The sequence below is a fragment of the Suricata suricatta genome, chromosome 8 (genome assembly GCF_006229205.1).
Source record: "Suricata suricatta isolate VVHF042 chromosome 8, meerkat_22Aug2017_6uvM2_HiC, whole genome shotgun sequence".
In the NCBI taxonomy this organism is placed as follows: Eukaryota; Metazoa; Chordata; class Mammalia; order Carnivora; family Herpestidae; genus Suricata; species Suricata suricatta.
In genome coordinates this window covers 126,883,963-126,910,278 of record NC_043707.1, presented here as the reverse complement: position 1 = coordinate 126,910,278, position 26,316 = coordinate 126,883,963, and the positions used below count along the sequence as shown (strand labels likewise).

Genomic DNA, 26,316 nt, shown 5'->3' with positions numbered 1-26,316 from the left:
AAATTCAATTGAGGGGGTTAAGGTATTACCCCAAAATTACAGAGTAACTTAGTTTAGCTGAAGAGACACTTTCAAAGAGAGACAATCTGATGAATCCGAACATGCTATCAAAAACCTTTTTAAAATTTCGTAAGTGGACCAAAAAAAAAAAAAAAAAAAAATCAGACACTGAGCTCATGTTTGCTTGAAAAAAGAGATAAAAATGTACGCTTGTCTTGTAAAATGGCACCACAATTCCTAACACCAGCTAAAGAGATTTACTGCTGCCCCTTACCTCCACTTCTGCCTCCAACACCTCGTCAGTGGTTCGGATCCGATCTTTTGGTTTTTTCCACATCTTTGGTGCAGTTATAGCTGTCTGAGCTGAAATACAAGGTTAGGGCAATTACTTCCCACTGCAAAGTCATGTTTGGAAATACTAAGTCTGAATGATACCTGCATTCAAATTTAGCACACCAAAAGAGGGCTTCACCCTTAACAGAAGGAACAGCAGAACGATCAAGTCAGTAACTAGGTAGCTGGGGCTCAGTGACTGCAATGGCACAGGTCTTAGGCACAAACTGTTCACATCAGCACATACAGCCTTTCTGTTTCATGGTCAGGACACAGCCAGGCACATAATTCAGTATGTGGCATCTATACAAGAAATGGGCCTACCAGCCAATTCTAGATGTGGGTCTGTTTCAACTATGTGACCTAAAGCAAGTCACCTTCTCAGGTCCCCTGCATATTCAACTACAAAGGTTAGATGATATCTAAGCTACAAAAAATTCCAGCTTCTGTTTTTTAAAGCTTTCTAGACAACAAAAGGACTCTGATTAAGATTTCATTAACTAGGCGGCATTTCTACAACATTCAGTTCTCATTTCAGATCAATCCTGTTGTCTAGTCATTTATACTGCTGGGGAGAAAAATCAAGAAAGAAAACCTAATTTTTACTCATTATTATAACGTATCAGAAGTTCTAGATGGGAAACTAAGCTTACAAAGGATTTTTGAAATGTATTTTTTTTCCCCTGAAGTGTATCCACTTACTTTTGCGTGAGACAGAGAGCAAGCTAGAGAGAGAGCAGGGGAGAGGCAGAGAGAGGGAGACAGAGAAATCAATCCAAGCACTGACACTGCAGAGCCTGACATGGGGCAGAGCCTGATGCACAACTTGAATTCACAAACCTTGAGATCACAACCTGAGCCAAAATCAAGAGTTGGATGCTTAACCTGTTTCCCTACAGAAAGATAACATTACTCATTAAGACTAAACCAACCAATCTCTCTATCGCCCACTCTTTTTCAGAAGAACAGTAGAATATGAATGTTTACACTGCTCTGGGGAACAAGAAAAAGGAAACATTTAACATACTTCTCAAAATCACTGTACCATCATAAAAAATACTCTGTAAATCTCCTTTGTAACATACATCTCATTTTTTATAACTAGATATAACTAGATAGAAAAGCCGTCCCCTCAGAGACTATAATGAACAAAAAACCATCAGACCACTGTTCTTCTTCCTTGGTGACCTACTCAAGGTAAACTATTTTCTCAAAGTATGGAACTAAGATTATGGTAAACATGGGTGTAAACATGGACAATTTGCTATTGTCTCACAGTTTTATGCTATGTATATTCAGGTGTATATGTATGTAGTAGTCTCTTCCTTTTTAATGGGACTTGTAAATATAACCAGCCTGTTTTTTGTGCATCTCTCCAAAATGCTTGTGATTAATTCTGCTTACACAGCAGAATCGTTTTTAAGAGTTACAGAATTTGAGGAACACGTGCATTTCATTTTTCTTATTTTTTAAATGTTTATTTTTGGAGAGAGAGCGAGTGAAAGAGAACAAGCGTGCAGGGTAGGGGCAAAGACAGAGAGGGTCAAAGGATACAAAGCAGGCTCCACACTGTCAGCAGAGAGCCTGAGGTGGGATTCAAACTCACAAACTCTGAGATCGTGACCTGAGCTGAAGTTGGATGCCTAACAGATTGAGCCACCCAAGTGCCCCGTACATTTTATTTTTAATTTTATTTCATACACACACACAAATTTAGCTCTAAATACCAGTCACAGAAAAGAAGACCGCTTTATGAGGGACTCTTTGGTATGACATATGTACTCATGAGTAGTTTCCTCTAGAGAAACAAAACCCAGAGATTCAGATAAACTTTATTTTTCAAGAATATTATCAACCATCCCCACAACTCGAAAACATAAAAAACAACCAAACATTTCTTTCCTGGACAACATAAAACACTTAGCATGGTTTTTAAGAAAGAGCTACTTACACAGCAGAAATTGTTACTCACTCAAAGTGGCTACTTAAAGTTCTGATTTAAAGGAGAAAGAAAGGCACAAAAGGAAGTGAGAGAAAGCACACACTAAGAAGGAGATCTGCAATCCTTTGAAAACCTGAGCACAGACACCCACATCCTATTATCTGGGGAGACTGTGACGTACAACCCCTCCCGTACCATAACTGGTGGAGAGAGAGGCGCAGTGACCTTTGGTTGTGCTAAGGCGGGGCGAAAGAGGGAGGGAGGAAGCAAGGGAGAGAGACCGAGGCATCGATTCTCTGAGTAACAAGACACTTACTACTGAATTAGCTAGAATAAGAGAATTACATTGAAGACACCATCTCAGATTCGTGCTCTCCTTTAGTCCTTCCACAACACTCACACCTCAGACTCTGCTCATGGTCCCGCAGGACTAAGTGTAAGACGGTCTACAGAAGAGCAACAGGTGCCACACCAAGTCGCAAGCTTGAACTCATGAGAGTCGCAAGCTCTCCCCTCATAAAATTTAGACAGATATAATGTCAGAAAAAATATCTTATCTCTGAGATACTGTGAAAGCTCTGGCCTATTTGCTTGCCAAGCATTTAAAAGATACAAGTATATGTACACTGTATATTTAGTTTTATAATTTGTTTTAACTGAACTGTAAACAAGAATGTAAAGCTTTATAGTTTTGATCTTTCTGTAGAAACTGTCAAAACAAATCAACTTAATCAAAATTCCTGTATCTTCAATCTACTAAATTTTGATTAAGGAGGTAAAAAAATACAGATTGCTATTTAAAAAGGAAAATTTGAAAGCAAGTAAATCATGAAAGATGAAGTTAAATAAAATATAATATGAAGTAAAGAGCTATAAAAGGGTTAGATATGATTTTTATTAAGTCACTTTAGTCAACAGTAAGTAAGAAGAGGGGCACCTGGGCGGCTCAGTGAGCATGGTTTGGAGATGGAGCCCTGCATTGGGCTCTGTGCTGACAGCATGGAGCCTGCTTGGGATTCTCTATTTCTGCCTCGTTCCCTGGCTTTCTCTCTCTCTCGAAATAAATAAACATAAAAAATGTTGTTGTACCATAAGTTTCTCAATCTAAAAATAAAACAGTTCTATATTTAAAAAAGAAAAAAAAGGTAAGATGAAAGAAAAAATTCCTGATAGGTCCATAGGAAGTTCACCTTCAGATGGAAAAAATTGCTTACGTTTCGATCTACTGACCAGGACTAAGTCAGAGCAAAGATTTACCTTTCAGCTAGTTAGATTGGGTCAAGGACTTAAAAAGATTAGATTAAAAAAGAAGGAATGCAAAATAAAAAACTCATATCCATACTACATTTATAACCACGTAAAATCCTTATCTAAAGACTAGAGAAAAATTAGGAAAAGTTTCATGCTAATACTCAGACTGTATCTTTGAACATTGGAGAACTTTTCTCCATTCTTCAGTATTTGTAATAACAATACAAAATTTGAAGAAATAAAAGAGTGAACCTTTTAAAACTGATTTTTATTCTTTGTTTCAAGCTTATTTTATCTTGTATGACTGGAGTGAAAGTCTTTTGTTCTAGATTTTAGGACTGCTCTTTATAAAAACATACTACTAAAATAAATTTTAAGAACTGTTAACCTGACTGAAGATATTAGAATTTTGCTTATGCTTTTTAAAATTTGGTTGTTTTATTTTATTTTCTGAAATCAAGAGTCAGACACTTAACTGAGTGACCCAGGCGTCCCTGTTTTATTTATATATTTTTAAATGTAAATCCAAGTTAGTTAACATACAGTGTTTTAATGATATCAGGAATAGAATTTTCCTGATTCATCACTTACACATAACACCTACTGCTCATCCCAACAAGTGTCCTCCTTAATGCCCATCACCCATTTAGCCCATCCCCTCACCCAACACGCTGCCAGCAAACTTCAGAATCTCTTACAGTTTGTCTCCTTCTCTGATTTTATGTTTACTTCTCTTCTATGTTCATCTGTTTTGTTTCTTAAATTCCACACATGAGTGAAATCAGTATATGCTTTTTGATCTACAGCGGAAGTGAGAGGTCTCATGGAGCTCTTTGAAAACACTATTTCTGTACCGATAAGTGGATACATCATCATTCCACATAGGTTATAAGAATGTGAAAGAGGTGATTACATATGAGAGGTAAATATTTAGTCCCAACATATTCCACTAGCTTTCCAATATAAATCTGAAAACGACTTTTACTGAAGACACCATGTTGGTGAACTTGCTTCCCTTTACTATATATCATTTCTATGTTATTAGTTATTTCTTCACTAGTCTAGTAGGTAACCAAGTTCAGCTAAGAGTTAATAAAATTTCAAGTTTTTCTGGTGCCAAAAAAAGACCTTTTCTACTTTCCCTTTTCTTAGATCTTGCCTACACAATGCTTGTAAATCTCTCCTCTGTCCCTCTGATATATGTATAAATCTTTTTAAATACTAAAGAAGACTCTAGGCAAGTTTACAGCTCCGGAAGTTTTACTTAAGAGTGTGGAAGCCATCTCTCTCCCTGTTCTCATGGGGAGGACTCCTTGTCCTTCTCTAGGCAACTACCTGCTTATCATAAACACACACAAAGTTTAATTTCTCCTTTCGATAAAGGCAACTGCCTAACAGGGATGGATGCCCTAACTACCAAGAGAATTTGGGATGAACTAGAATAGCAATGGTGCTGGTATAATCCTGCTACATGAAGACAAACCATCATTATCTTGAGAACATGTATGTACTGAATTATATTTGCCTGGCTCTAGGAAAGGGTGAGATTTCCTTGGGTCTGCAATCTTATCAGGGGGCTGCCTGTGATGCTCATTCACCCCTTAATGCTTATTCAATAATAAAACTATCTACTTTCTTTTCTACATTTGTGAATAGCATTTTCTGGTTTGGCAGGAGGTTTTAATCCCCCCCCCCCCACTCCCCATAATCCAGTACTAAGAATGAGACAGTTTAGGAGTGCCTGAAATTAACAAATCCGTTGAAGATCTTGTGGCCACGTAACACCCAGACAGGAGACCCCGGTTTATAAAAAGCCACCCTTCGAGCTCTCTACTCGTTTGGAAAGTAACATGAACTCCTTAGTTCTAAGATCTAAGATGAGTCTGAGTCTCTGGACTGAAGATACCCAACACTAAGAGGCTATAAAGACTTATTAAGAATAGACACGTCACTACCGGTAAGGGAAAGATCTCTTTACATTGGTCACAGGGTAGTACAAAGAGCAGAATGTTCCATGATGGAATTTCCGGTGAGAATTCCAACTCTTAACACCCAGTTCTAATCTCTTCTGTATCATTTTTTCACATTTTCCCCTCTTTTGTTCCCCTTGGTTTTGAAATTCTATAAGTTGGCATTAATTCGTTCTGATTACATCATATTCAAGAATAGAATCTAAAGTTTCTTGAGGCTGGGGATTCTAATCTGTCTTTTTCTTCTTCCACAGATCCTTATGAGAATCTAGGAAAAATTGATGATTTTTTCAAAGAAACTGTGGCAGAGCAAAGAAAAACAAAATTGAGAGAAGGGTATGTTTTTGTTTTTGTTTTCCAATGGAGATTTCATATAGACTAGAAAAAAATAATAATGGTAATGTACTACATAAAAATGACGGGTCACTGAGAGATGTTAACCAAAAGAAATCCTAGAGAGTAAGTTTGTCAGTGTTTATCCAGCATCTTCTCAGAGGTTATTATTTGAAATGTATGGATGGCCTGGTGATTATGCTTCCCATTATATGTTAAAATGTCTATGACTTCTTCCCATAAATTTACATAGTATAAGCTGGTCTGCCTGGGGTTTAGCACTGAAACCACAAAACCAAATGAGGATTCCAGACTTAAATTCTACGAAAAACATACAATTTGAAATTTAAAAAATTTCACTTCCATGTTGAAGCACTATATTGTACACGTGAAACTAGTAACACTCTATGTTAACTGGAATTAAACATGTAAATTTAAAAACTATTTTTTGTACTTCCAGCTTTAACATTACACATCATCAAGATAAGAGTCAAGTTGTAGGTTTATTCTATCGTTTTTTCTTTTTGGCTTGTTAATACTTTAATACTTTCTCAATAATTACTTTTTTCATTTGATTTTTTTGTTTTCTATTTTTTTAAATTTCTCCTGCTATTATTTCTCTTGAGATTAATTTATTCTTTTAAAAACTTTTCAGCTTTACTGAGGTATAACTGACATAAAAAATTATAAGATATTTAGAGTGTACATCATGATGATTTGATATATGCATACACTGTGGAAAGACTCCCTCCATGTAGTTAATTAACACATCTATCGCCTTATATATATATGTAAGTACCTCTCTCTATACCTATACATATATATGTATGTGGAACGGGGGTTGAGAACATTTAAGTTCTTTTCTCTTTGCAAATCTCAGTTACACAATATGTTGTTATCAGCAAGAATGGGAGTTTTACATTGGATTTCAGATTTTATTCATCTTATATAATTTGTTCTTTGAACAGTTTCTTCAGATGGAGGCTGAAGTCATTAATTTGAGACCATTTTTCTCTTATATGTGTATTTAGTGGTGTAAACTGGCACCTTAAGACTACTTTAGCCGCGTGGTAAGCAGAACAATGTACCGCCAAAGAGATCCTCGTCCCAATCTCTGAGCCCTGCGAATATGTTTCCTTACATGACAAAAGTGACTTTGCAAATGTGATTAAGTTAAGGCATCTCAGGACTCTGGAGATGCTCATCCTGAATTAACCTAGTGGATTCAATGGGATCAAAAGGGTCTGTACAATAGAAGGGAAGCAGGAGAATCAGAGACATTTCATGCTAGCTTTGAAGATGAAGAAAAAGCCAGAGCCAAGGAATATAGGTAGACTTATAAAAAATGGAAAAAGTAGAGTTTCCAGAAAAAATACATTTTTGTTTGTATCTTAAGTTTAGTCCAATGAAGTGTATTTTGAACTTCTGACCTCTCAAAAGGTAAATAATAAATTTGTGTTTTTTTCAGCCATGTGGTTTGTGACAATTGGTTTCAAGCACAAATTCTCATTTGGTTTTCATTTCCATTCAGTTGAAAATACCTGATAATTTCCCTTTGATTTCCTCTTTTACTCTTGGGTTATTTAAAAATGTGTTATATAGGGGCGCCTGGGTGGCTCAGTCAGTTGAGCTTCTGGCTTTGGCTCAGGTCACGATCTCGTGGTTCATGGGTTCGAGCCCCGCGTCAGGCTCTGTACTGACAGCTAGCTCAGAGCCTGGATCCTGCTTTGGATTCTGTGTCTCCCTCTCTGACCCTCCCCTGCTCATGCTATCTCTTTCTCTCTCTCTCTCTCAAAAAAAATAAAACACTAAAAAAAAAAAAAAAAAGGTAAAAAATGTGTTAGTTTCTGAACATTTGGGGGGTTTTCTAGAGATATTTTTCTTACTGATTTCCATTTTAATTGCACTGTGGTCAGAGAACATACCTGCTCTGAACTGAATCTTCTGAAATTTATTAAAACCTGTTACAAAGCCACAATATGGTCTATCTTGTAAATTTGCCATTTGCACTCACATATCTGCTATCTGATGAGTGTTTTGGTCAATCAGTCCAACTGGTTGATTGTGCTATTGAAGTTTCCTACAGGCTAATTTCTGTCTACTGATTCCGTCATTTATGTTTTTCTAATTATATCATGGATATCACCACTTTCTGAACATGTGAAATGCAGTTATAACCGTACTTCCTAACTATGCTGATTCTAATAACTATGGGTCATATTTTTTTCATGGCTTCACCAGATGAATCTACCAGTCATTTGAGGAAGAAATAGTATCAATTCTCTACAAACTTTACTAGAAAATTAAAGAGGAGGGACTACTTCTCAATTCATTCTATGAGGTCAGCATTACTCAGATGCTGAAATAGGAAAACTACCAGAAACTTCAGTCTAATATCCCTCAACTTAATGCCAAAAAGCTAAATTAAATTTTAGCAAACCATATTCAACAATATAATAAGAAAAATAAGACCATCAGAGGCAAATTTTATCTCAGGAAAGCAAACTTTATCCACTATTTTAATTTTTCTTTTTTAAAGTAAGTAAGCTCTATACCCAGCTTACTAAAGAAAGCTCAGGGTCAGGTTTGAACTCCTGACCCCAGGAAAATTCAGTCTAATATTTAAATATCAAGTAATATAAAGCAAGTCATTAACAAACAAAAGAAAACCATGACTGTCTCAAGATACACAGGAAAAATACTTGATAAAACACAATTTGTATTCTTGATTGAAATAAGGAATCTCTGAGAAAATTAAGAATAAAAACTTCCTCAACCAGACAATTCAAAACTTACAGCTAACATCATACTTAATGATGAAAAGATTGAATGCTTTCTTCCTGAGAATGTAAACAAGAACAGGAACATTTACTTTGACTATATCCAGTTGGTATTATACTGAAGGTACTAACTAGTACAGTATGTCAAGAAAAAAAAAGTGCATCCAATTAGAAATGAAGTAGAACGGGGGCGCCTGGATAACTCAGTTGGTTAAGTGTCCGACTCTTGATTTAGGCTCAAGTGGTGATCTCGCAGTTTGTGGGTTCGAGCCCCACATTGGGGTCTGTGCTATGTCAGCATGGAGCCTGCTTGGAATTCTCTCTCGGTCACCCCACTCGTGCCTGCGTGTGCGCACACACGCGCGCACACACGCGCGCACACACACACACACACACACACACTCTATCTCTCTCAAAATAAACAAACAAACTTAAAAAAATTATATGTATAAAAAAAAGGTTGGGTATCTGGGTGACTCACAGTTGGTTAAGCAGCCGACTTAGGCTCACGTCATGTTCTCACAGTTCATGAGTTTGAGCCCTGTGTCGGGCTCTGTGCTGACAGATCAGAGCCTGGAGCCTGCTTTGGATTCTATGTCTCCTTCTCTCTCTCTGCCCTTCCCCTGCTCACACTATCTCCCTCTCTCAAAAATAAATATTAAAAAAAAAAAAAAAAAGGAATGAAGTAGAACGGTCTTTGTTCAGGAACAACATAAGCACTTACATAGAACATACAAAAAAACTCTACAAAAATGCTAATAAAACTAGTAAATGAATTTTAGCAAGCTAGCAATATAACAGATTGAAAAAAGCTCTTACTGTAATTCCATATACTAGTAATGAAAAATTAAAAATTGAAATGAAAAATACCATTTAAAACAGCATCTAAAGATACAAATTTGACAAAATTATAAAGCACTTGTACATAAATACCTCCCAAACACTGCTGAGAGAATTAAAAAAGACAAATGTCAAAATATGCCATGTTCATAGGTCAGAAGACTCCATACTGTAAGATGTCAATTCTATCTATAGATTCAGCACAAACCCAATCAAATTCCAACAGGTTTTGTGTGTGTGTGTGTGTGTGTGTGTGTGTGTGTGTGTTTAAAGTAAACTGTATGCCCAACATGGGGTTTGAATGAGATCAAGCTGCAGCTCTACCAGGGGCCCCAATCAACAGGCTTTTCTGTAGAAAAAATTTGTAGAGAAAACTGATTCTAAAACTAACATAGTTAACTATATGAAATTAGATTTTAAAAACTTAAAAATGAAAAAAACTAAATTAAGAGGGGCACCTGGGTGGTTCAATTGGTTAAGATTCCAACTTCGGCTCAGGTCATGACCTCACGGTTTGTGGGTTCGAGCCCTGCGTCAGACTCTGTGCTGACAGCTCAGAGCCTGGAGCCTGCATATCCCTCTCTCTGCCCCTTTCCCCTCGCACTGTCTCTCTCTTTCTCTCTCTAAAATAAATAAACATTAAAAAAAACCCTAAATTAACATAGATAAGCAAAAGACCTACAATGGCCCAAACAATTTCAAAAGGAAGAATAAAGTTGGAGGACTTAATACTATCTGGTTACAAGAATTACTGTAAGCCTCAGAAATCATGGCAGTGTGGTGCTGGCATCAAGAAAGACAAAGAGATCAGTGGAAAAATAGAGAATCCAGAAGTAGACCCACACATAACATACATAATATATTTTGGGGAAAGGTGTTAAGAAAATTCACCAGAGAAAGGATAGCCTTAAATTCTGGGACACTCAACTGACTGAGCCACCCAGGCGTCCCAATAATTTTATTTTATTTTTTAATTTTAAATGTTTATTTGAGAAAGAGAGAGAGTGGGAGAGGGGCATAGACAGATGGGGAGAAAGAATCTGAACCAATCTCTGTGATGAGAGCAGAGAGCCTGGTGTGGGGTTTGAACTTACAAACTGTGAGATTATGACCTGAACTGAAGTAGGATGCTGAATGGATTGAGCCACCCAGTGCCTAATGTATCAATAATTTGTTTAAAAAATGAACTACTAACATGTGCAATAATAAGAACAAACCTACTGAAAGAAGCCAAACAAAAGTTTATGCTTTCTGACTTCATTTATGTAACATTCTAATAAAATGCAAACTAACCTATAGAGAGAGAAAGCAAATCAGTGTTTGCCTTTGGAATGGAGGGAGGGTAGGGCAGCTCAGAGGGATTTATAAGCAGGGATGAGGGAACTTTTTGGGGTGACAATTACGTTCATTACCTTGATGGTGGTAATGGTCTCATGAGCATATATGGAAATGTCAAAACTAATGTTAATACTTTAAATAACATTAAATAACGTAGATGTTAACTTTATGTGAATTACCCCTCAATAAAGGGGTTAAAATGGTCTAGGTGGTTTCTAAAAGAATTAAAACATAAGCATATCCATGTATCTATTATAAATGTGCTTAAAAATGACAGTGTTTTTAAAGATATTGAAATAGTTTATGTAGTATTTGTCAATTTATGAAAAGAAATATATACTGTACATCCAAATAATGGGACTCCAAGAACTTGTTTTTCTTCCTAATCTGTTGCTTTTTATCTATTTTCTTTTTTTAAATGTCAGAAGTATCAGTTGAAACAAATATACAGGTAATATCCCCCTCCCTCAACTAGCTAATTCTAGTGACTGGAGATAAACAACATTAACATGCTTTGGTAGACAGTCTGCCACACCTTTATGTCGCAAACAGTCATAATCAGATATGTTTATTTTAAATAGAAAACTGGAGTCATACTAGTTTTGCAAAATGTGTTATTTCCCCTTAATTTATTTTATGAAAATCTCTCCAGATGATCACGCAGTTCTCATTCCTATATTAGCTACACAATATTCCAGACTACATTTGTACCATTTCCCTTGAAAGATATTTTGCTATTTTTCTTGCCAGATTTAGTTCCGGAAAGGTGAAATTCACACTCTTATCACAAATACAGGAGTGTTGTATTTCCTCCCTTCCCACAGGTGCTTAATATTATAGCTATAAAATGGTTATTTCCATATTCACTAATGAGGGTAAGCATCTTTTCCTACTTTTAATTGGCTATTGTTTCTTCTCTTCTGTGAATTTTTTATTCTTATTATTTACTCAATCTTCTATTAGACTGTTAAGCCTTTTTGTTTTAACTCATAGGTATACTACAGATAGGTTAACCTATTACATACCCATTGTCCTCTTTCTCTTTGCCAAGACAAAATTCAAAATTCTCTTATGAATTTTCTCTAATGAATATGTGTTATTTTTACAAACAACGCCAACAAAAAAAGCCATGAAAGAAAATATGCATTTAAATTATTCTGAAGTTAAGGCAAAAAAAAGTCTTCTCTTTTGATAATGATGCAAAAAGTTATCAATGTGCTGCTTTAAAATCTAAAGATTTTAAAATGGATTCACTTGGATGAGCATAAATCCACTACTGGCAATCTACTTCACAGTCTTTAAGACCACGTGTATCTCTCTGTAAGATCACATGGTTTCCAAATATTATGACCTGAAAGAATTATATTTAGGTGTTAAGAATGAAGGAATTATCAGAATGGAAAATTTTATGAGGACAGTCATACTAAAAAAAATTAAATTCTCAGCAGGCTCTTTAAACCGGAGTGGGCTGAGAAGAGAGCATCAAGGCCATCAGGGGGTAATGAGCACCTATCAAACAGATGTGAAGGACTGGCCAAAACAAAGTAAAAGTAGGGAGAGAAGAGGACCAACAGAGAGCCTTGAAGGCTAACCCAAGAGTCTGGAACTTATGCCTTTGAAACAACGGTCTATTTAACTCTTGGACAGATACATCCAGAAACTATTTTCTCTGGAAGACTTTACTGGAGAGTTTCCAAGAGAAATCTCAAAGCAGAGAGAACTGTAACAGTTGAGGGAACAATACGGTAAGTCTCAGAAATGGACTAGAAAGGAAAGAGGACTGAATAGTTGGATGGAGAAAAAGGACGGACAGCCAGAAGAACAAGGCCAAGCTGTGGGAGGCCTTACCCGGGGGGGCTCGATTTAGGCAAAAATAAACAAGAACTAAGCTAACTAAGAACTAAAGAAATGCAGAATCATTACTTCTAAAACACGTAACCCTATGTGTTTTCATCCACAGATACTGACCCTCCTGTCATAGCCCAGTCAGGGGTTCCGTATTTGTGACATCACAGAATGCCCGTAGAATGGCTCACTGTGGTGCTTTCACTGCACCTACACTGAGAACACACACTCAAATCCAGGTAAGACAGCTATTAGTAAAATAGTAAGATAGAGTAAAAATACATAGTTCAGACAGGAAATACATCAAAAGACAATGTGGTTTTTGACTGTACCCAACACTCCTCCATGTCTGCTATTGTCAATTATGGTGTTTTTGTTGAAACCTATTTCCTAAATTTCTATGCTATTAATGCCCCTAACCTGATTCACTTCTAGCTTCAGGGTTTTTAGCATGGATTTCTTAGGCTGATGCCTCTGACAGATCCTTCTATAGAAGCTGCTGATGTAACCACTCTCATTCCTGTTCATTTAAAAAAATATATACCTTTACTGAGAAATAATTAACATACTATAAAATTCGCCTTTTTATGAAGTATACAATTCAGTTGTTTATAGTTGTAATAGAACCCCAGTCTTTCCATTTCCCATTGTAGGGAAAAACTCCGTTATTTCCTACTGTGTGGTTCCTTTACTACTTAGAACACTTTACTTCTGACACTTTTGGTCATCAAATACATGGGGTTTTCCCCCCCTATAACAAGCAATTCTCTGTGGCACCAATCAGGTGTCCTACAATTTAACTCAATTCAAACATTATCAACCTGAAAATAGTGTCAGATCCCACAGTTAGAGCTCAGTTCCAGAAGACTGTCCTCCCTACCCCTACTTCATTCAGATGCCAGTCAAAAGCCCAGGTGACCCCAACAGTATAGACTGGAGGTTCCAATGATCCCTTTTCTCCTCAGGTTTAACTTCTCTAAGAGCAGCTCACAGAACTCAGAGACTTTCTTGTATTTACCAGTTTATTAAAAGTTATGACAGGGGTGCCTGGGTGGCTCAGTCAGGTAAGCATCCGACTTCGGCTCAGGTCACGATCTCATGATCATGAGTTCAAGCCCCACATGAGGCTCCATGCTCTCTGCTCAGAGCCTGGAGCCTGCTTCACATTCTGTGTCTCCCTCTCCTTCTGCCCCTCCCCTGCTCACGCTCTGCCTCTCTCTCTTTCTCAAAAATAAATAAACATTAAAAAAATAAATAAATAAATAAAAGTTATGATAAGGGACCAGATCAACAGCCACATGAAGAGATAAATAGCGTGACGTCTGGGAGGGTCCCCAGTGCAGGCGCTTCTGTCCCTGAAGTGGGGGGCACATTATTCATTTCTGGTGTGGATATGTTTGCCATCCTGGAAGCTCTCTGAACCCCCTATCCCTGAGATTTCATGAAGGATTCCTCACGTAAGTATGATCAAATACTAACGTGGTTTGCAGCCTCTCTCTTTTCTTACAAGAATGGAGATGTGGCTGAAAATTCCAAACTTCTAATGAGGAGTTGGGTCTTTCTGGTTGCCAGCCCCCATCCAGGAGCAGTCCAGGAGCCCACCTGTAATCACCTCAGTAGAACAAGATGTTCTTAGTGCTATCACTTAGAAATTTACAAGGCTTTTAGGAGCCCTGTGACATCAATGGAGGTAAAAGACCAACATTAGAACAAGAGATGCTCCTAGTGCTCTATTCCCTGAGTAAACTACATGGGTTTCAGGAGCTCTGTGCCAGAAACAGGGGATAGGAACCAATATATATTTTCTATTATCTCGCAACAGCATATTCACAGAGTTGTGTGGCCATCCCCACTATGTAACTTCAGACATTTTCATCATCCCCCAAAAGAAACCCTATACTCATTAGTACTCCCTTCCTACTTTCCATAATTCTAGGCAACTATGAATCTACATTGTCTCTCTAAAAATTTGCTAATACTAGACAAATTTCACATAAATGGAATCATATGATATGTGGTCTTGTGTGACTTTTTCACTTGGCATAATGATTTCAACGTTTATCCATTTTGTAGCTTGTAGCAGTACTTCATTCCTTTTCATGACAGAATAATATTCCGTATCACTCACACACATACATACACACACATACCAATTTGTTTATCCATTCATCACTTGATGGACATTTGGGTTCTTTCCACTTCTGAGCTATCCTATTCATATTTTTCCCATTCTCATTTTCCCCTCTGCCTTTCTTCCTAATTTTCCACTCCTCTTCCAAATAGGAAGTTAATAATGTATCACTACCTCTACTTAAATGCATGCCTAAAGGTCTTCAACAGTGCAGATTTTCCTTAAAATTCACTGTTCTAAGCAGACCTCTATTCCAACTGACAACTGATGTCACTTTGAGATGTGTGTGGCCATTTGGGAGATTAAATGACAGAATGGGTACAAAAGACTCTACTCAAAATTAAACACACACAAGGGACTATTTGGGGGGACTTTCTATGATTTAAGGCTCAGGATTTACTTAAGAACTTTTGAGATGGCATCAACTTATTGCATTTCTCTTCTTTGGAACAATAATTCCTAAGGACAGAGATAAGGACACCCATGTATTCTGTGTAAGATTAGTGCAGTTCAAAGACAACATCTGGTTCCTTATACTAGCTGAAAAAGTAACATTTACCATGTTCATCACAGGTCAGACACAGTGCTAAGTGCTTTACATAGGTTACATTTTATGTTCATTACAACTTTATGAAGAAAACACTATCATCATCTCAAATTTTGTATGAGAAAACAGACTACGGGGTTAAGAAACTCACCCAGGGTCACAGAGATAGACAGGGGAATGGCTAAGGTGCAGGAGGGTCTGACTCTGTAGCCTTCATCTTGACTGCTACACTTTACTGACAGGTGTTGAGATTAACCAAACACACAAGAAGTAACATTCAGATCCTATGCATATATACGCAGAAGACTGCTACTATAACAACAAAAGCATCTTTTTGTAAAAAGTAGAAGCTGAAAGTTTTGAAGGTGGATGTGCCCCAGTGCCACTCAACAGCTTCAAGGGCTTAAGCAGAGATATGAACAAGGAGTGGTAAGGCGAGCACTGTATTTTAAAGAGATGACTGTTTGGTGGAGAATGAACCTGAAGGGAGAAAAAGCTGGAGCCGGGGACACGAGAGGTCCTAAGGCAGTGACAGAAGGAAATTGAGAGGAGGAGACAAATAAAATCAGAGAACCTCATTAAATGACTACACATGAAAGAAGAGTAACTCAGGGAAGAAGTCCATCAACAGTGGCTTTAGGACCTAGTTTAATTCAAGTCAGTGCCATAAACAGAGATAAAGGAACAGGTTTAGGGAATCAGTTATTAGCTCAACAATGGATATGTTAAATCTGAAATGGCTCTAGGGTTTCCAAATGGAGCTATCTGGCAGGCAACAGGAGATGTAAGACAGAAGCTGAGACGGGAAAAGTTGGGGATGGAGATGAAAATTTGGAAGCTATCTGCATATACCACTGGGAGTCATCTACCATCAGAGTAGATGAACTCAACCCTGAAGAATGTATTGAATGATAAAAGAGAATTAGAACATGACCCAAACATGAGGGAATTTTCTTGGGTGATGGAACTGTTCTACATTTTGACTGTGGTAGTGATTACATAACTTTAAGTGTCTCTCAAAATTCACAGAAATGAATGCTAAAAGGAGTGAACTGCAAAGAAATTTTAAGTAGTAAATCTAAAGGGAAAAAAAGGAGAGAGGAGTAGTGTTTCATGTGGTGAAAATACCATAAAATAGCATGCTAGGAACAGAAAGGAGATGATGTTAGTTGAATAGTGAACAGAGAAGTAGAAATGATAGACCCTCTTGGGAAGCCTGGATAAGAAGAGCAAGAACAAGTTTAGTGACAGCAAAATGGACATATAGGACAGAGGAAGTATTTATAGTATGACACGGACTTCAGCATACTTAGAGAAACAAGTCTGTGGAAAGGTAGTAAATACACGAGACTACCAGGGACAGCTAACAGACTCCAAAGACAGTTGGGACAGAGACAGGTTGGTAGCTCCAGCAGAAGGTTGAAAAGGGCAGACTTAACGTACTCCATCTTCTAAACAATGACATAGAGCCATCGGCTGAGGGCGAGGAGAGTTGGGCGGAGTACAGGATTTTGTAAAAGCCAAGTAAGTCATAAAAGGAATGCCTGGGGACAGAGAGCATGAATTTGTAGAAACATTCACATTGGTATAATCTAGCCCAGCAGTACTCTGCCTCCTGGAAATGAACAGAGAAGATGGGGTATAGCTAACTCAAGTTTCTCAGAAAGAAAAGGGGGTGGGAAAACCAGAGATTTTCATAAAAGGATTGCTCAGATAATCCTCCTCCACCTCTGCTTAAACCTTGTACTCCTTGAATCCTACAATTATGATAATTTTACTTATAAAAAAAATTTTTAAGAGACAAAAAAAGCTGAAGCAGGGGAGAGGGGCGCAGAAAGAGAGAGAGAATCTTAAGCAGGTTCCATGCTCAATGTAGAGCGCAATGTGGGGCTCATAATGACCCTGGGATCATGACCTGAGCCAAAATCAAGAGTCCAGTTGGATCCTCAATCAACTGAGCCACCCAGGCACCATGGATCATGTTACTGAAATACTAAAACCTGCTACCTCTCCAGCATTCCTTTCCCTGCTTGATTGTATTTATATCACTTAAAACACTCTAAAATATGGGGCAGGAAACCTGGCTGGCTTAGTCAGTGGAGCATGCAGTTCTTGAGCTCAGAGTTGTGGGTTCCAGCCCCACAATGGGTGCAGAGACTGCTTAAAAATAAAAATCTTAGGGGCGCTTGGGTGGCTCAGCCACCTGAGTGTCCGACTTCAACTCAGGTCATGAACTCACGATTTGTGGGTTTGAGCCCCGGATCAGGCTCTGTGCTGACAGCTAGCTCAGAGCCTGGAGGCTGCTTCGGATTCTGTATCTCCCTGTCTCTCTGCTCCTCCCCGTTCACGCTCTGTTTCTCAAAAAAAAATTTTTTTTTTCTAATTTAAAAAATAAATAAAATCTTAAAACAAAACAAAACAAAAACACTCAACAACTCTCTAGCATACTGCTAGGGCAGAGACCTCTGGATTCCTCACTGAGGAAGCCACAGTGCCCAGAACAATGACTGACTCATAGTAGATGCTCAATAACCATCTGTGGCTGAAACAGGGGATTTTCCACATCTCCCTGTGAACCTGGGTCACATGTATAAATGTAAAATTTCTAAATCCCCAAAATGTTGAAAGAACTTTATAGCAATATGTAAAGAATGTCAGAAAAAAACCCCACAAATGTTAGGTAAGGAAAGGCTTGAGTTGTAATTCTTCCTATGATGCAGAGAAACCTAACTTACCATTCAGTGGCTTATTTTTTGTATTGGCAAATTAGGAATAATTTTATCCCAGGAATAACTACTTAAATCTTAAGAATAATTCTTGAAAAAAGGCTTTTTGTAAACATAAAAAAAGTAACATGACTTTATTATGATTGCAACAGAATTACCAGGTACTGATAAAACAGCACTGATAAAAGGAGAAAAGACAGATTGAAGAAAATGAATTTTGGACATTTTTGCTGCACTAGTATGGAATATTTTGTCAAAGGTATTAGAGGGGCATCTGGGTGGCTCAGCGTCCAGTTAAGCGTCCGACTTTGGCTCAGGTCATGATCTCACGAATCGTGAGATCAAGCCCTGCACCATGCAGAGCCTGCTTTGGATCCTCTGTCCACCCTCTCTCTGTCCCTCCCTTACTAGTTCTCTCTCATTCTCTCAAAAATAAATATAAACATGGGTCACAGGGGTGGCTCAATCGGTTAAGCGTCTGGCTTCAGTTCAGGTCATGATCTCACGGTTCATGGGTTGGAGCCTGCTTTAGATTCTGTATCTCCCTCTCTCTCTGACTCTCCTCTGCTCACACTGTCTCTCCATGTCTCTCAAAAATAAATTTTAAAAATATATTAAAAATATTTAAACATTAAAATATATTTTAAAAAGATATTAGGAACAGTTCTCAAGACAACTAATTGTGTGCTCAGTGAAGATCGGCTGGAAAAAGAAAAAGCTTTTAGCATGATTAAGTTTTCCTGGAGAGAGCCCTCTTTTGCCTGACAGAGAACAGAATTCCCAAACAGTGTCTCAACTACCCTCTCTGGAAGCAGGTAAGCACAATGGTTTCTTTTGGGAGTAAGTTAATAAGTCTGGGGGAAAGTGGGCTAAATTCTTAAAAAAGAATTCACGTCTATTCACAGGGGTATGTATGACTAAGTTAGTATCTAATGAACGAAACTTTGAGACTCATGTTGCAAATAAATGAACTACTATAAATAGTAGGAAAGTGTAATAAGCTGCATGAAGATGAGGGACTGTACAAGCAGCTTGCCAGAAGGCTTGGCACTTGGGTCTGTTAGTAGGCTCCACCACTGGGAGTCTGAGCTCAGTCTGTAGCATATAAAAGTTGACCAGTACCAGTACTTTCCAGGGAATGCTTAAGATTTCACTGTGGAGGGCAACAAGAAAGGAGGAATCACAAAGCAGAAATGTACTTTTCAGGCAGCTCTATTTCAAATATTTTTATAGTCAAGGTGGGGAAAGTCAATCAATTTACATATCCCTAAGGATCAGTCAAACACAGCCTCTAAAAAGGGGAGTCAAAAGTCCTTGTTTTAAAGATTGCTCCTCTGGATTTGATAGATAACACGGAACCAGGAACATTAAGTCCTGTTCATAAGGCTTCCGAACATATTTCTCTAGAGGAACGTGAGAAATTCAATTATAAGGGTACAGATTTAAAGAGAAGGATTAGGCTTGTGGGACATCTAGTCACTGGTGATCTGTTTTTGACTCCCACGACACTGTATTCCAGGGATATTTCTTAATACTTCTCTGAAGGTGCAAATTGAGCAAAGGCAAGAATCAATTTCAAATTTCTTATTTTTGGTGCTGACCTTCAGATTATGGTTTTAAACATTATCTTTTTGGGTTTAGTCCACCCAAACCTTAAGGTTTATCTTAAGGCTTTTATTTCTCTGGTTTTATGCTTACTTAGGTTTTATTTCTTAAAATACGGTGAATAAGAACACCTCGGTGACTCAGACAGTTGAGAGTCCAATTCTTGGGATTAGCTCAGGTCCTGGTCTCACGGTTTTGCGGGATCGAGCTCCACATCGGGCTCTGCGCCAATGGAGCAGAGTCTGTTTTGGATTCTCTTTCTCTCAGAATAAAGAAATAAACTTAAAAAAAAAGTATAGTGAATATTCTTACAGGTGAAAGTAAATCAAGGATTATTATAACATTTTTTCCTGAGTTAAAACATGCTGCTTTTATACTGAAGTCAATCAAAGCAACAAGAGAACAGCAATGTCACTAGCTATATGGATATTTTAGTAACACCTCCCCAAAACATACAAATGTATCTTCATCTGAAAACTAAATCTCTTGTCTTGAAACCTACAGAATCTGGAAACCATCCCTCAACCTTAGCTAAGCTTATAAGACCATAAGGGAAACCACTGGAATCCAGACAAACATGTTCAGCTGCTGTTACAGTTGTGGCCACTAGACTGCTGGGGATGCAGGATGCTATGAAAGTCCCTATAACCAAGGAGTTTACACTTTAACATTAATGTCAGAGATAGAAGAGCTTGGAGCCCAGCAAAGTGAGGACCTAGAATTGAGACTCTCACAAAAAGCCTCTCTGCCCAACAGAGTGACAGCCTCAGTGAAAAGGTAGCTAAAAGCATAAAAGAGAACAAGAGACACCAGTGAACCACCACAGAAACTGACAAGGAAGGACATCTGGTCTCACCTAGGTGGAAAGGGACTGCTGTCATTCTGAAAAATAGTATCCAGAGGGAATGCCTTCATACTTTGCTTGGGATATGAAAGGAGATGTAGAAAATTAAACTCAGATTAAGGTCCAGCTAATGCTTTCCTCAAGACATGTGGTAAATAAACCAAACACAAAAGAGCTTTGGGAGGACTTGCCCACAATGTACATGCAATAAAGTTTAACTGAAGAGGAATTCATAAAAAGAAAATTTTAAAATATATATGAACAAACAATGCACTATGAGCAAGAGCCAGAAGACACAATAAATTGGAAGATTAAAAACCTCCCTTGACCAAAGGAATTTCAAGTAATAGTTTTATATCAAACAGGGTAATTAAAAAAAAACCCTATTATTTTCAAAAATGAAAAAGTTCATGTCAAACAATATGCATGTTTCACAGCACATATATTCTGGAAATTATATAAAAATGAATTACTGGATGATGAGTGGGAAATGTTTTACCACAAGACCTGAGGCTTTCTTTTCTTACCCAACAGGTAAAGAAACCATTAATGAAAATCCTAAGTCTTTACAAAATATCCAATTAATACAGATTCCTATATATTTAATGATTGAGGTATCGTAAAAACTAAGTAATCAGGAGTCTGGCCCATCTCTGAGGCTTTGCAGAATACACTAAGCATAAACACAGTTCTCATTTCATCTTACTCTTCACCTGAGCATCCAGAATTGCTGTGTTTTGACCTAGTGAGATATAGGATCTAGAATAGCTGCAAGAAAATGTTTTCCAGCATAAAAGGGACAATATCCCTAATGTCTGATGTCACTGATTTGAACAAGTATCTCTATTCCAACTACTGTGTATTTCTATGCACCACACCTGTCAAAAGCAAATGGGTTTTGAAGCCAGCCTGAAAGTGCTTCATCCTTAGGCAGATACAGTAAGAACTGTTCTCAAAAGTCAATAACAGAAGACTCATTTCCACATCAAACTGTTATGATTTCCTCATCTCTCAACATAAACAAGATACTAAATGAGTAAGTGCAAATAAGACACTAACTATTGAGAACAGGACAACTTCAAGTGGATGTATCTATAAGAATGATTTAAGGTTTTAATGTTAATTTTTATGGCAATAACACTAAAAATATTTGTATAGGAATGAGAGGGTCAGGAATGTTTTTGTTAGCTTTATAATTTTTAAAATGCTAGAGTTACATGGGTTTTTCAGGTTCACTCACTTTGAATTCTGAAGAGTGTACGAAATCAAAGGATATTACAGTACTTCTAGTCCTTTTACAATACACTTATATGTTAAAAAAAATCATCAAACTAGAGAAATGCCAGGATACTTTACTCCCCGAACCAACCTCTACCCTCACCCCTCATCCTGCAAAAAGACAGTCCTTTGTTTTCTACCTATCTCCTGGTTCACCGCTGAAGTACTATTCTTTTACCAAGCTGCTAGTGAGTATTCACATTTCAAAAAGAGAGAAAGAGAGAGAGGGAGAGAACCATGATATGAAAATTAATTACCCTAAAATCTGCTTGTCTGTCCACCTATACCTGAGGTCTGTCTTGCCACCTAACTGACATACTGCTTAAAGAAAAAAAGAAAAATCAATGTCAGGAATGAGTGGAAGTAGGAGTTTGGTGTGGCCTTTCTTCATGTAGTTCAGGTTTCAGGTATGGTTTGGATCTCTGACTTTTATTCCCCAATGAGTATTTTGTTTTTATGTCATTTGTTTTAATGTTTTTAAAACACTTGTCTTCAAGTAGCTTCTCCTGTGAGATAACAACTCACAGTTGGGTAAGTGAAAGGAAACAATTCAGGGTCAAACAAATCATTGTTCTCCAACAAATAAGTGTTCTTTGGGGGGCATTCACCTGTAGTCCCATCAAAACCTTTTTTTTTCATGAAGCCCAGGTCATCACCCCACCAAGGAAGAACTTTCCGAAACAGTGATGACTGTGAACACCGATGCCAACGGAGGCCAGCGTGCTGAGCGAAGAGGTGGCGTACAAACATCTGCTCCTTGTCCCACCCGCCTCGCAGCGTCTGCTCCCGCGCTCCGGCCACGCCAGTGAACTAGACACTCTGCTGTTGGAAGGACCCGCACGACTCTCATACACTTCATAAGGGAAACGCCTCAAGGAGTGAGCTGCACCTTAAATGGATCAGGGTGTTGATTAAGTCTCCCTGCCCATTACACAGCTCAATGCAGGCCATAAATACCAAGAATGGTGGCGACTAAAACCTTCCAAGTGCATTTCCAGATCCACGGCTGGGGGAGCACTCATTTGTCAGACTGTGTAACTTAACCCGAGAGGTATATGGAGAGTAAATCACACTGCACGGGGCACTACTGCACCAGACGAGCTGTGCTGACTTGCCAAAAGCCGAATTATTATGGCCTACTGCCTTCAGTTGATAAGCCTCAGGTAATTTGTTTTATAATTATAAACAATCGAATGATTAAAAAAATCCAATGATTAATTCCTAAGATCTTAGGAGATGCTAATAAAATAAGTAATTTTGAATTGGGAAGATTACAATACTTTTATAATAATAGAATAATGATAAAATTAGTATCATAGGGAAAAATGAAACCTTTAAAGGAAAAAAATGAAGAGCATTAAACTTCCCTACAAGTTCATCAGAGAGGGCACTTATATTTTTCAGAACTAGTTATAAACTTTGACATTCTGATTGCTATTTTTCTAATTCCAAGATTAAAGAAGAGATGAGTTCCTTACAGATTGGGCTTCAAAATTTTGAGAAGACAGGATTAGGGACCATAGGGTAGTATGCTGATTTTAAGTGGTTTCCAGCCCCAACGCTACAAAATTAACCACTGAGGAACTGATTCATATGAACGAGGCAAGAAAAACTAAAAACTAAAAACAAAAAACACATGCACAGTGACATACACTTTGGAGGCATTTTGTATATTTGAAATTTCATTTGCATTTTAGACAATGGAGTGACTCTTTTGCAGGCTCCACTAAAACATAAACACACCATTGAAGAAATCAAGACTACGAATTTTCAGCATTCATTTGATGTTTCTGGAACTCCAGGAAAGTAGCCAATTAAAAATAACCCAAACATAGCTTCTTTAACATGTTCAGCAAGCATAAAATAATTAATGGCACAATAGCTTACCTGGGCTGGGGCTCTTCCTTGAACTCAGGTTCTGAGAATCCACAACCTCTTCTGTTTGCCCATCTGCTTCTACCTCTAGTTTGTTCTGAACCTCTTTTGCATCTTCACTAAGGCAAGTTCTTACACTCTCGTCCTCTTCTGAGACCCTCGGGACTGCAGTGGGAACACCAGCCAGACTAACATTAGTGGCAGCAGCAGGCGCAATGGCTGGTGTGGGAGGAGGAGGAGCTGGAGGAGTTGGAGGAGATGGAGAAAAGGAAGGAACTGTGGAAGGGGTAATGGGAGCCGGGACACACTCCACTTTCACTTCTTCGGGAGCATTTTCAAGAATCTCCAATTCAAGAGTCAATGGCAACACCTCCTGTTTTACTATTTCCACAATGTTCTCCGTGGCTGGTAATTTTTCACTAACTCCATTCATTTCATTAATTAGGTTAGTACTAGAAATCAGTGGAATATCATTAGGTGCTACATTACAAGATTTCTTGCATATATCCTCATCAATCACATCTGTTGGTGACGGGTCTGGTGTCTCTGTGCAAGATGTGGGGTTGGGTACAAGAACGGTATCTTCTTTTGAGGAAGAGAGTTCACACCTGTCATCTGCAGCGGCGGCGAATGCTGGCTGGCTACTGAGAGCAGCAGAGGTGGGGGAAGCAATGGTACTCCGAGCAAGTGGAGAGACAGTGGTAGGTGATGGAGGCAGAGGCAGCTCTGGCACGGGTTCCACCGCAGTGGGCTCCGAGGTCTGGCCTGCTTGTTCCTTCTTCTCTCCACTAAAGACTAGCCTGAGGACCGGGGAAGGAGACTTTAACACTGGATCTGGTTTTGGCTTCTCTTCTGGAGAAGGAAAAACAAAAGAGTTTAAGAATCAGAGATTATACTGTATTATTTTGGGACAGTTCTTTTCATTTCTTACTGAAAATCATGGGCAAAAGAAGTCACACCAAAATATTAGACTTATACTGTCACTCCAAAAACAGTCATATTTTCTAGTTATACCCAGTGTTACGTGGTCATCAATATACAGTTTAGAGTAAAAGAATCAATGAGTCAAATAATTATATCAAGAATGCAATGGAAAAGTTCATCAAAGCAAGCAAAGCCGTTCAGGAAACGGGGATGGGGCTTTCTTTTAACGTAGAGACCTTCATTTCTACCGTATCTTGCTCCCTATAGAAAATTTTTCTATCAAGGATACAGTATAGGGGCAAAACATCTCAAGAACAAATAACTGCAGATTAAATTATTATAGACTGCTGTTTTTTATTATTTCTGCATTTTTGTACAAAACGTGTATTACTTGTATAAAAACTATGTTTTCATAGAAGCTATCCTGGTGTCATTTATTATCAATGGAATTTATTGTCTGGAAAATCAAGTTCCTGAATATAAAAATTCATTTAGAAATTCAGCTAATTTTCATTTTTTGAAAGAAACACATATAACCAGAAATAATAGGGAAATATAAAAATGAAAATTTTGTCTTCTAAAATGAATTTTTCAAGGAAAATCCACAGTTGATATTCAGATGATCAAGTCCAATACAAAGAACATAATATGTATGAAATATTTGAGAATATATAAAATGATTCTGTATATAGATGCAAGAAAGAGAGGGAGAGATAAACTGATAATCACAATAAAGATACCAGAGATATGTAGGAAACAGTAATTCATGAAAATTTCCATATTCTAAACTTTCAGGTAAACTGACAGGTGATTCACCGCCGGGAGGATGGAGCCAGAGCAGGCGGAGACTGCTGTCCAGCCTTGTGCTTCTGCAGCATGATAAACAGGCTCTGTCATAAAAATACACACTGAGGAGTATGTTCCTCAAATGCAAACAAAAATTCTAAGTACTATTAAATTTTAAGTGCTACTAAAAGATCATCTAAACTGAAATGAACTTTACATTCTCTGCCAGAAATTTTTTTCCATCAGTGAAAATGAGTCCCGACGGTAAATTATTGTACTTAAATATGTCTGTCAAAGAAAATATGCTGTTAATCACAGAAGCATGTGGTAAATGTGACCATTAGGTTTTAAGGCTAATTTATTCGCTGCAACTACTTTTGCTGGCCTTAAAATTCATTTTAATTTACGGGTGTAGAGATCAGTGATTCTTAAATTGAACTCTATTTACTACAGAGCAGAAATAAGATCATTAGGCTCTCACTGTCAAATCCCTCAGACTAAGCTGTCAGGATAAGAGAAAAAAATATTTCCAAAAAATTGTCTGCTATATGTATTACACACATGTGAAGTACATATAATGAATACACATTTATTAAAATATCACATGAAAATAATTGCCAACTCACAAAGTAACTGCTACCTGGGTCACCCAGATTAAATTATAACACTGTGAAAGCACATCAGAATAACACCCTTTATGACCACTGAATGAAACCTAGCTGCAGAAAATTAAATAGTAAAATATAATTCTCACATTAATAATTTAGTAAGAGTATGTCAATTCTATTACTAATTTTGAAAAACAGGATTTCTGATACTAAAAAACAGAACTAGGGCTAAAATTTCTATATACTCTTGGGAAATATCTAAAATGAAGAAAATTAGATGGGACGCTTGGTTGGCTCAGTTGGTTAAGCATCTGACTTTTTTTTTTTTTTTTGCATCTGACTTTGGCTCGGGTTATGAAC

At 37.7% G+C, this 26,316-nt stretch overlaps 1 protein-coding gene and 1 long non-coding RNA gene across 7 annotated transcripts in view; one reads left to right on the top strand and one right to left on the bottom strand.

The window, feature by feature from the left end:
* EIF4G3 (eukaryotic translation initiation factor 4 gamma 3) overlaps positions 1–26,316 on the bottom strand; it is a 151,151-nt gene that overhangs the window by 81,666 nt on the left and 43,169 nt on the right. For all 5 annotated transcript variants that reach the window (XM_029948756.1, XM_029948757.1, XM_029948758.1 and 2 more), the window contains 2 exons: positions 23,651–24,490; positions 275–363 (listed from right to left, as the gene is read on the bottom strand). In XM_029948756.1, coding sequence (XP_029804616.1) covers positions 275–363; positions 23,651–24,490 — 929 coding nt within the window. The remainder of the gene's footprint in view (positions 1–274; positions 364–23,650; positions 24,491–26,316) is intronic.
* On the top strand, positions 1,442–25,544 carry LOC115299394. Of its 2 annotated transcripts, none has more exons than XR_003912162.1 (7): positions 1,442–1,530; positions 5,751–5,832; positions 12,748–12,871; positions 18,189–18,295; positions 18,688–18,851; positions 22,407–22,926; positions 25,358–25,544. It is a non-coding gene; the product is annotated as an uncharacterized LOC115299394 (long non-coding RNA). The 2 variants fall into 2 exon arrangements; XR_003912163.1 differs by lacking the exon at positions 1,442–1,530 and adding an exon at positions 4,397–4,448.